Consider the following 11955-nt stretch of genomic DNA (forward strand, 5'->3'; position numbering starts at 1 on the left):
ATACATACTGTATATTTATATATAGTAACCCTGTGTGTATACATACTGTATATTTATGTGTAGTAACCCTGTGTGTATATGTACTATATGTGTATATATTTATAATGTATCTTTATCTATAGTTACCCTGCATATATACATATTATATGTGTATAAATACATACTGTATATTTATGTATAGTAACCCTGTGTATATATACATACTGTATGTTTATATATAGTTATCTTGTGTGTATATATACATACTGTGTATATATATAGTTTCCCTATGTGTGTATATACATACTATATGTGTATATACACATGCTGTATATTTATATATACTTAACCTGTGTGTATATATACATACTATATGTGTATATACACATACTGTATATTTATATATATAGTTACCCTGTGTGTATATATAAATACTATATGTATATATATACATACTGTATATTTATATATAGTTACCCTGTGTGTATATATACTATGTGTGTGTGTATACATACTGTATATTTATATATAGATACCCTATGTATATATACATATATATATGTAACTTCTAAAAAGACAGACTATAACAATTAATAACATTATTACCTTGGACAAGTCATAATTTCTTTAAGCCTCAAATTTCCTTATCTGTAAAATAAGTATAATACTTTCAAATAATGTTTAACATTAAAGCCATATATCACCCAAGTGAGCAAACTCAAATATTTAAGTGGTTAGGAAAATCCCTCCCTGGTGGCATGGAGGTAGGGTCCAAATATAAAGATGAGCAAATGTAAACCAAAAGCCAGACTGGGTTGGTATCAGCAATACCAAAACCCAATGGAATGAAATAAGCAGGGAAACCAAGTTTATAAGCAAAGAGTCAGATCAGGAGATTAATTCTAAATCAAAGACCAAAAAGTCAGAGAACTTCACCATTTGTCTGCTTCAGCCTGTCTCCCTAAAATTCTTCTATTTTGAGGATAGAGTGCTGAACCTAGAGCCAGCAAGAACTGAGTTTAAATCCAGTCTATGACACTAACTACATGACCCTAAGCAAGTAACTTAACCACTCTCTGCCTTAGTTTACTCATCTATAAAATGGAATTAATAATACTTCCCAGGGTTGGGATGAAGACATAATGAGAAAATATCTGTAAAGTTCTTTGCAAACCTTAAAGTGCTACACCTGGCCATGTAACCTTGAGCAAGTTACTTAACCCCAATTGCTTAGGGGCGGCCAGGTTGCTCAGCGAGTAAGAGCACTGGCTCCAGTGTCGGGATGACCTGGATCAAATCCAGGCTCAGATACTCAGCACCACACCCCGAAATAACTTGCTGTGTAACCTTGAGTAAGCTACTTAACCCCAATTGCTTTAAAAAAAAAACCTTAAAGTGCTATATAAAAGCTATTTTTATTATTGTGATCTTATTATTGGCCCCCTACCCTATACCAAAGTAGTTAGAAGCAATCACGATTCCTTACTCAGCTATACCAGTAAAGATATGAACTCATAAATATAAAGCAACATGTAAATGTGAATTCTATTATTTTTAGAGAAGACAAATTGGAAGGTGAACCCTGTTAACTTACAGTTTATTCTAATGAGGAAGGGAAAAGATGATCTAAGTTGATCACAACATATTCCAAGTCCATAATGTATGTCCATCTCTGCATTTTGCAGTAAGGATTTTTGGATTTAAGACTACTTATGAAACTTGAGCGCCTTTTCCCCTCCTCTCTAAACTAAAAAACTGTTCTTCTCTTCTTTCTCACCTTGTACACCCTAGAGTATTCCCCCATTTAAGCTCTTGCAAATTGACTTTTTGAAGAGACCCATTTGACAGCATCATCTGAGTCATGAGAGTCATAAGACGAAATACAATTGTCCTAAATGAAGTGACTGTCAGGGTCTTCTTTGTGAAAACCTCCACAGAAGAGTAACATAGACAAAGCTTAAAGAAGTTTCTGCCTGTCTTCTTTACTCCTCTTCTCCAGGGAAATTATCTTAAAATATTAAGTACTAGACAAAATCATGTCAGAATGAAGAGTGACTGTATAATGAAGTGTGATCCAGCCTCGATTCAAAAGTAATTTCCACAGGAGTTTTTGTAAGTGAATTCACAGAATTCAGAGGAGTTCACAGGGTGATGGTTTGAGTACTTCTGTGTCAGCTTATTTCTCCAATACGTTTTTGAAGTTCTGCAGTATTGAGGAGACACAGATCAGAACTGAATTATGTTTCACACAAAATTGACCCAGCATAGACCAAGGAGAGGCCATTTTTGTGGGAAATCAGTGGAGGAAAGCAGGAACTTGAAGTAACTTGGCTTAAGTTAAATAGTATTACTGTCAGATTGGGCACTGACATGTTCTGAAAATTCCTGAGCCCAAGTTAATATGACCAGGGTCATGAGAACTTGACATTCTTCACCATCTGAACTTACCGACCCATTAGACAAACATTTATGGCAACAACAGTTAACAGTGCTCTACCCAAAAAAGCAATTCTTTAAAAAGTTATGTAGAATTAAAATTTCAATCGTACATGGAAATGATGAAATTTTATACCCCTTGACCTAATGATCCCACTACTGAGCACAAACTTTAAGGAGGTTAGAGATAGAAATAAAAGATAAATCCACAATGTTTTTTAGCACCACAGAACTGGAAGCAAAGGAGGTGGCTATCACTTGGGAACAGGCTATGCAAATTATAGTCTGTGAATAAACTATATTATTATACCTTAAGAAATGGTAAATATGAGGATTTCACAGAAACATGGGGAGACTTGTATGAACTGTCACAGAACAAAGTTAGTAGAATCAGAAGATCAGACACTCTGAGTACAATAACATAACCTAAAAAGCTCTACTTTACTAAAAGGCAGACAAACTCAGTGTAATTACAATGGCCAGTTTGGGCTCCCAAAAGCAATGATGAAACCTATTTCTATCCTTCCTCTGATGACTACCTATATTACCTTGTTAAAGTCAATTTCTGTCCCTAGGGCATCAGTTTCCTCATCTATAAAAGGGGGGATGTTTGACTAGCAAAAAGCCCTGAGGTCCATTCCAGCCCCAGGTATATGATCCTACAGTGTCAGTGCGGAGGCGGGAGCTGACATATGATACATGACATTTTGCATGTTCTCTCAGATATTAGCATTTGATCTGTTGGTTTTCCTTAACTCTTTTTCCTTGTTACAAGGGAAAGTGGGGAGGGAGAATCTATTGAGACATAAATGTGATGTAAAAAACAAAAGTGATAAATCTTTTTTGAAGATGAATACGGAACATTGAGGTATGCTTTTAGTGAGTGAAGGCTTTGATGAGTTCCCAGATCCTTAATTTATCTTTCCAAACCTGTTACAAATTATCCCTCTGCATATGTTCTATGCTCTAGCTTTACTGGCCTTCTTGCTGTTCTTCATACATGATACTATAGCTCCCAGCCTTTGTCCTGGCTGTCTCCCATATCTAGAATTTACTCCCTACCTCTTAAAATTCTTAAGTTTCCTTGGAGACCCAACTCAAGTACCACCTTCCTCATAAGACCTTTATTGTTTCCCTCAGCCATTGGGATATTTCTCTCAAAACTTACCCTGTATCTCATATATTCCTAAATATGCTTGTTTCTGCCGATAAAATGTAAGCTTCCTGAAGAGAAAAAATTGTCTAGCTTTTGTTTTTGTATGCTCATCATCCAGAACAATGCTGGCTCAAAGTGGGTAACTGATAAATATTTTTGATTGTTTGATTAAATGTGCATTTCAGAAAATCGCCTCCTCTTCTCACAGCTTACAAAATTAGAACTGGGAAAAAAACCTTTGAAAGTCAACTGTTGCAACTCCCTCATTTTATAGAGGAGGAAACTAAAGCCCAGAGAGATTAACTTATCCAAGCTCATTCATGTAGTAAATAGCAGAGTTGAGATTTGAATGCAGGTGCTCTGACTCCAAAGCCAAAACTATTTCCTCTTGACCATGCTCTATTCATCACTGTAATATATAAAATAAATATCTTGATTTGGTATTCCCCAGAGATGACTAAAATGTTAAACTACAAAATAAATAATAGCATTTTGTTTCTTTTTTTTTCTCTTCTAGCTTTGAAGTCCTCACCTTCTAAGAGAAGGTGTAATTCCATTGCTGCCTTAAAGGCTACATCACAGGAAATTGTATCATCTGTGAGCCAGGAATGGAAGGATGAAAAGCGTGATTTACTTATCGAAGGACAGAGCTATAGCAGCCTTGATGAAGAAGGTAATATAGACTAACTTCAGATCTGGTTGCCATGGAAACATGCTCATTCACACCTGGAAGGGTTTTTAGCGTTAGATCGTTGCTGTATAGTCTTAGTAGATTACACCTCGTGACATTCATTTTTGATAGAAGCTAATTAGTAGAATAAACTAGGGGCAAAAGCCTCTAATTCTGCAAATCCTAGTGCACTGAACTAGTTCTAGCAAGCCTGTTCACCTTCTTTCCCTCCCCACTCAAACCCACCCTCTTCAAAAATTCATCCCGGTTACACATATTATGCTTTTGATATTCTGGTTGTCTACAATATGTATTTCTTGGAAGAATACCATTGGGAATCTACTAAATACTCAAAGACTTGAATTTCATGGGTCTGTGATCTCATGGATATGCGTATCCATTTTCTAGATACATATCACCACCCATCCATGCCTTCCACACAAGTTTTCTTAATTTTCTAGTTTTTAATGAACTTGAAAAAAATGAACAATTACAAACATTTTTCTATACAAAGAACAGAAAAAAGAGAATTTCATTTGAACCATGAATCTCTGTTATGTACAGCTTGTTTTGAAGTATATATTAAATATTTTTAAATGTATTTATTTTTAATTTTCAACATTCAATCTTAAAAGATTTTGAGTTCTAAATTTTCCCCCCTCCCTATGCCTCTCCCTCTCCAAGATGGCATACAATCTTATCATGGGGATTATTATTTGTCACTCATTAGACTAACCTAACCCTCCTTTCTAGCTCTCACTCTCTTTACCAAATGAACTAATAAATTTCTTTCTAAAACTCTTTCAAATTTTGGGGTTTGCTCTTGGGAACACTCCCTGTTTTACGAATGGAAAGTAAGGCTCAGAATGCTTAAGTGTCTTCCCCAGGTTAACACAGCTAGTAAGAGTCTGAAGTGTAATTTAAACCCAGATGTTCCCAGCTCCAAGTACAGTCGTCTATCTACTATACCACAGATTTCCTGGAAGATATTCCTTACACCACTTGTATCTTATATATGTGAACATTAGGCATATTAGTACTATCACTTATTTTTAGAAGGGGTGTGTGAAGGTGATTAAAAGGAGTCCACACTGACTTCAGAGGGAGTGAAAGTGGGTGGCAAATGGGGATTACAGATTAGGTCAGTATGATCTTCCTTTCATTTATGCTAAACAGAACCTGCAAGGCTTGTTCTACACTTAAATTGTAAGAGAGAAATAGACACATTTTCCTGGTTTTTGAAGCATTAGTCTCTCTTCCAACAATGCACTTCTTATCAACATATCAAAATCAGTACAGACACACATTAATCTCTGCAAATTTTTAAATATATATCACATAAAGGGCAATGGTATGTATGAGCAGGCAAAAACATAACAGATGATTAATTTCAAAGAATAAGAGTAAAAGATGGCATAGGGGAATGTTTGGTGGGGGGGGAAGGAAGAAGGTAGAGTATCATGTGAAGAAAATAAGAGATGACCGGTGGACAGCGAGACTGCTTTAAGGCATTCTTTTGATGCTCGAGAAAGCAAAGATGACCTCCAGAATGCTGAGTGGCCCCCTTGTGGTGAATTTCCAGAAAATGGACTAGAACCATAAAGAATAGGCAAGCATGGCTGGGTTGTGATTAGTGCTGCTGAAAGGTCCATTCGAGTATGAGTTGAGTCTTACTCTCAGGATCTAATCACAGGAATATCCTTGGATAATGTCAATACAATATCCATTACCTACAGCAGTCTTTGGTTGCAATTAGCCATTAGTCTGTTATGTTTATTCTGCACAGATCCTGCTAATTCAAAATTCTTAGAGCTAAAACAAAACCCATGACTTCCCAAGAACATTCCTAATGTAATTTCTACAAACTATTTTCAAATTACTTCTATTCCCTTACCATTTAGTCTATTTTCATGAGGCTTTTTACATTCTTATAGAAGTACAAAAATGAAGTTAACTCTTAATTGAATTTGCTGTCAAACATGTCTACCTTGTGCTTTTGTCACATTTCAAGGACAATCAAATCTAAAGTAATACTGTATTAACTTGGATTCATTATTGTTGCTGCCATTTCCACCTTTCACAGCACTGGGATCCAGGCCCCGACCAGACCTTGTACCCAGCACTCCGTCTCTGTTTGAAGCGGCCTCCTTAGCAACGACAATTTCTTCTTCTTCTCTGTATGTCAATGAGCAGTACCCACATGATGGAACTACACTTTACTCAAGCAGGTAACAGTTACCTTTCAAGTAAATGACCTAGTTATTCATCAAACAGTGTTACCATGGTGACATCATGCCTAGGACAATGTCTCTGCCTGATGGTTTGTTTAATCAAAATGCCATTTTATTCCAATTGCCCCTTCTTGGAAGTAAAAGTTGGAAAGATTGTCACACTCTGTTGTCATGGATCTGAAAAATTCATCAGTAGGAACAAGGCACATGTTTCTCTTTTATGATAGCTCTATTTGTAGAGATTAGCAATGTGGCTGTGTGAAGGGAGCCAAGTCTTTGGTCTGTAATTTTCTGCAAACAGATTTTTTTTTTCCTAAGCAAGTGATTCATTAATATTACATGGCCCCCTGCTAAGGTATTTTAACATTTACTTCATGTCAATGAGCTTAGTGATTTCCATACACATTTAATGTGATTTTCATATTTTGTATGGCTTGTTAGAATTAGCTAAGTTAAAGAATACCTTTGTTGTGTTTTTTTCTTTTTCAAATAAAATATTAATAAGTGACTTCTGATGATAGATAGTGGTAGCTTTGTAGAAACTTGAGATTAGAAGCTACAAATATATAGCTGTATTATTTTAAAACATGAAGGAAGAAAGAGGAATGTATGAATGGGAAACACCTTGTTGGAAAAGAATACTTTAAGATTTCGCTTTGCTCTGCTGAGCTATATAACGGTTTTGTTTTTGTATCTGTAATGAACAAACATAAATATAACAGATTCTCATATGTTCTGTGCCAAAATCTTGATGGTGTCACAGTTAGAGATTATTGCTCTAAGATCTTAAGTAATTTACTTCTTCAAAATTGCGAAAGGTATTTGATTAGTCTCTCAAGATTAGAGATATTTGAAATTATATGCATGGTATTCAGTTGTATTGTGACTCTCTTAATTTAGTAGGCAAAATTAGAGACAACTAGGTGACATTCTGGGCTGGGAGTTAGGAAGACCCAAGTTCAAATTCAACCTCCACCAAATACTAGCTGTGTAACCTTGGGCAATTCACGTATCCTCTATGTGCTTCCAATTTCAATTGTAAAAAAGAGACCAACAACAGTGTCCATCTCCCAAGGTAATTATGAGGATCAAATGAGATAACGGTGCCCAGCACAAAGTATTATTAAAGGGTTTATTTCTGCCCCCCACCACACACCCCAGATAAATAGCAGTTTCTTTATATGGTACATTCTAAGTAGACAGAACTTGGTTATGTAGAAATTTTCATATCTCTAAAAATGGTGGATTCCTACATCAGTGCATTCACAAGTCCAGACGCTGTCCTTATAATGGTGCTTTTGGGGTCAGAGGCAAATATGTGAGTAAGGGTTAAAAGAAGGGAAGCTTCAGGGTATACTTTTGTTGTTATTGTTCAGTCGTGTCTGACTCTCCGTGACCCCATTTGGAGTTTTCTTGGCAAAGATACTGGAGCAGTTTCCTTCTCCTGTTCATTTTGCAGATGAGGAAACTGAGGCAAAGAGGGTTATGTGACTTGCTCAGGGTCACACAGTAAGTGCCTGAGGCCAGATTTGAATCCAGCAAAATGAGTCTTCTTGACTCAAGGCACAGCACTCTATCCTGTGCTCCCCTTAGCTGCTCTAAGTGCTATATTGGTACCCCCCAAAATATCAAAAGTAAAGACTGACCAGTGTTGTCTTTTGAAGCCATTCAAAATGCCCTGTCATCTAGGGACCCCAGTTATTGTAACGACACTGGAATTGTGCTCCCAAGTGCTCTCTCTGTCAGTCAATCAGAAAACATTTATTAAATTCCAGACACTGTGCTAAGCCCTGAGGGTTACAAAGAAAGGTAAAAGATACCCTCTGCTCTCAAGGAGTTCACAGTCTAATGTCAGTGCCCATACATTACTCCACAAACATCTGAATGTTTTTGACTTTGTTGATGCAATGTTCACCTCTCATAGCCATTGAAGTCTGGTTTCTCTGTGTTTTTCAAGGTGACAGTTAACTATTCTAGTCTCATCTGTGACATGAGATGTCAGTAGTAAATGACATCTAAGATCTAAGACTTTTTTTTCTTGTTTAAGTTAATTAATTTATTTTTAGTTTTCAACATTCATTTCCATAAGTTTTCAATTTTCTTCCCTTTCCTCTACTCCCCACTCCCCAAGATAGCATACAATCTGATATAGGCTCTGCATATATATTCCTATTAAACATATTCACATTAGTCATGTTGTATAGAAGAATTAGATCGAATGGGAAGAACTAAGAGAAAGGAAAAACGAAAATAGTCTCCTTCACTCTGCATTCAGACTCCATAGCTCTTTCTCTGGATGTGTATGGCATTTTCCATCATGAGTCCTTTGGAATTGTTTTAGATCCTTGCATTGCTTGGAAGGGTTAAGTCTATCAAAGTCAGTCATCACACACTGTTCTGTTACTGTGTACAATGTTCTCCTGGTTCTGCTCACTTTACTCAGCATCAGTTCATATAAGTCTCTCCAGGTTATTATGAAGACCATCTTCTCCTCACTTGTTATAGCACAACAGTATTCCATTACATTCATATACCACAACTTGTTCAGCCATTCACCAATTGATGGCATCCCCGCAATTTCCAGTTCTTGGCCATCACAACAAGGGCTGCTATAAAAATTTCTTTACATGTGGGTAGTACTTTTTTATTATTCTAAAAATCTTGCTGTATGGAAAATTCACATGTGCCTGTGGGCTAAATTCTATGGAAGTGAAATCCCCAGAACTCCAAATCTTTTGTTATGATAGATTCTTCTTAACTTTCTCAAAGATAGAAATTCTGCCTTCTTCATCTTTGTAACTTCTCTCCCTACCATAATCATTTATGAGACTACCTTGCACATGGAAAGAATTTAATAAATATCTATTGATTTTAATTAAATCAAACATCAATTTAAATAATCGAGCTTTTGGTCAAGATACGTAGATCTTATGTTATTTAGGGATTTCCACAGTAATGGCATTCGCTATAATGGTATTTATCCTGTAGCTATTGATTTTTTTTCATAAACTACCTACCATTAAAATGATTTTAAGTTTGTTACAGACTGAATGTTAAAATGACACCATTATTTTAAAATGTCACATTGCTAAAAATATGTCCCCACAGCTCCTTATTTAAAAATGAATGTTTCCAAGTTTTCCAATGTTATTAATGGTTTTTATTTTCTATTAATGTTCCATTCTGCTTGAGCTTATAATTTGGGTTCTTCTGCAAAATGCTATTGCAGTTTGGATTTTCCATACCATAAAATGATAGAAGTAAAAAAAAAGTGGCAAAGGAAAGAAGTGATGAAATTGAGGCAAGGAGAAAGGGTGGGGGAGGATATGACATGATCCCTGCCCTTATAGGAATTTGGGATTGATCTGAGAAGATGAGACTTAGCTATACCAAAAAAGTTACACATTGTCTTCTATTGTTCTCAATTAAATACAAAAATTGTGGATGCAGACTACAAAAGGCTACCAGAATTTGGAGATGTATGCAAAGTCTCTGATCTTTACCATTATCCCTTAAGTTAATGTGGGGAAAGGAGAGAAACAGCAAGTGAATAGTAACTGGAAGGCAAGTAGCACTCTGTGCATATACTTCCAAACCTGCTAGTCCTGGCTCAGGTTGTCAAAGAATTATCATCAATAAACTGAAAAAGGTAGAAAGGATTATCGCCATTTTTATTGTCATCATTTTTGCCACCTGAGCCCTGCTGGATAGTGCTTTCATTTAAGAAAGAAGACCTTCAGGCATCATCTGTTCTGCCATTCTGATTTCTAGGAGCTAATCTAAATGATACTTTGAAATTAAAAAAGGGTCAAATGCAGATTTTGTCATTCATATAAGAGATCTTTCTGCCTTTTGTTTGTTATGACTCGTTTTCCTCTTGAAAAGAAATATTTTTGTCATGGCACTTTGACTTCATGTTATATGTACATGCCCTCAAATGGTCTCCAATTAACATAACAAGCAGCGCTTGTTCTGACAACTTTTTTATGCTTTTGAACTTTTTCAAAATGTCTATAAGGTCAAAAAACAGCCTCAATGGCTAGATAGCCAAATTAAATATTTCAAGAAGGAAACTGTGATCAGTTAAGACAGCATAGTACAGTGGAAAGAAAACTACTCTTGGAGTCTGAGTTCCAATTACATTTTTGATTCTCACTTTTCTCTGTCTTGGAGAAAAATTAATTAACCTCCCTCAGTTTCCTCATTGGAAAAATTAAGGAGGTTAGACTAAATGGCCTCCCGAGTCTCTGCTAGGTGTAGATCTGTGATCATATTTTCATCCTAGGAGGGATGGGGGAGGGAAGAGGGAGAGCCAATCTAGTAGCCACAGTGAGATATTACTGATAGATAGACAAAATGTTGTTGAAATATCTGGAGAAAGGTCCCCAGTATGCTAGGAGCAGATTTATAGGAAAACAGGGACAGGATGTGTATAGGATGGGAAGGCAAAAGTATGTTACCACTGGAATCATTAAAAGGAATACTTTTTTCATGGCTAGTGGTTTAATTTTTTTCTAATTTTTAATTTTAATTTTCAGTTCCAAATTTTTTCCCTCCTGTCACTCCTCTCCCAACCATTCAGAAAGCAAGAAATAGGCTGCCTATTATACATATGAAGTTGTGTACTTTAGCCACATTGTGAAAAAAAGATGGGAGGAGGGAGAGATGAAAGGAAAGAAAGGAAGGGAGAAAGAAAGAGAGAGAGGGAGAGGGAGGAAGACCCGTATGTACAAAAATATTCATAGCAGCTGTTTTTGTGGAAGCAAAGACGTGGAAATCAAAGGGATGGCCATCAGTTGGGGAAGGGCTGAACAAGTTGTGGTATATGAGTGTAATGGAATACTATTGTGCTATAAGAAACGAAGAGCAGACGGACTTCAGAAAATCCTGGAAAGACTTATAGGAACTAATGGTGAGTGAGGAGAACAGAACCAGGAGAAATTTGTATACAGTTACAGACACAATGTATGTGTGACAACTAACATTGATAGACTGGGCTCCTCTCAGCAATGTGTGTTTATAAGACAACTCCAAAGGGCTCCTGATGAAAAGAGATACCCACATCCAGAGAAAGAGCTATGGAGTCTGAATGAAGATTGAAACAAACTACCTGCTCTCTTTCTTTTTCTTGTTTTATTTTGTTTCCTCTTTCCCATTGTTCATTCCATTGGTCATAATCCTTCTTTACAACCTAATGTTTAATATGAAGGTATTTGTAGATCCTATATTTGACTACATGGCGCCATGGTGGGGAGGGAGAAGGAGGGGGAGAAAATTTGAAACTCAAAGGGATTGTGGAACCGAATGTTGTAAACTAAAAGTAAATAAATTTTAAAAAAAAGAGAGGGAGAAAGAAAGAGAGAAAGCAAGAGAAAGAGAAAAAGGAAGAGGAAGGAAGGAAGGAGAAAGGAAGGAAGGAAGGAAGGAAGGAAGGAAGGAAGGAAGGAAAGAAGGAAGGAAGGAAGGAAGGAAGGAAGGAAGGA

At 36.3% G+C, this 11955-nt stretch overlaps 1 protein-coding gene across 1 annotated transcript in view; it reads left to right on the top strand.

The window, feature by feature from the left end:
• The window catches only part of PIP5K1B (phosphatidylinositol-4-phosphate 5-kinase type 1 beta), a 351452-nt gene that overhangs the window by 258904 nt on the left and 80593 nt on the right, over positions 1 to 11955 (top strand). Inside the window, exons 12-13 of the mRNA XM_069086926.1 lie at positions 4089 to 4244; positions 6325 to 6469. Coding sequence (XP_068943027.1) covers positions 4089 to 4244; positions 6325 to 6469 — 301 coding nt within the window. The remainder of the gene's footprint in view (positions 1 to 4088; positions 4245 to 6324; positions 6470 to 11955) is intronic.

The sequence above is a fragment of the Petaurus breviceps genome, unplaced genomic scaffold (assembly GCF_028583685.1).
Source record: "Petaurus breviceps papuanus isolate PSGF00001 unplaced genomic scaffold, PetGlider_PUasm1.0 118, whole genome shotgun sequence".
Classification (NCBI taxonomy): domain Eukaryota; kingdom Metazoa; phylum Chordata; class Mammalia; order Diprotodontia; family Petauridae; genus Petaurus; species Petaurus breviceps.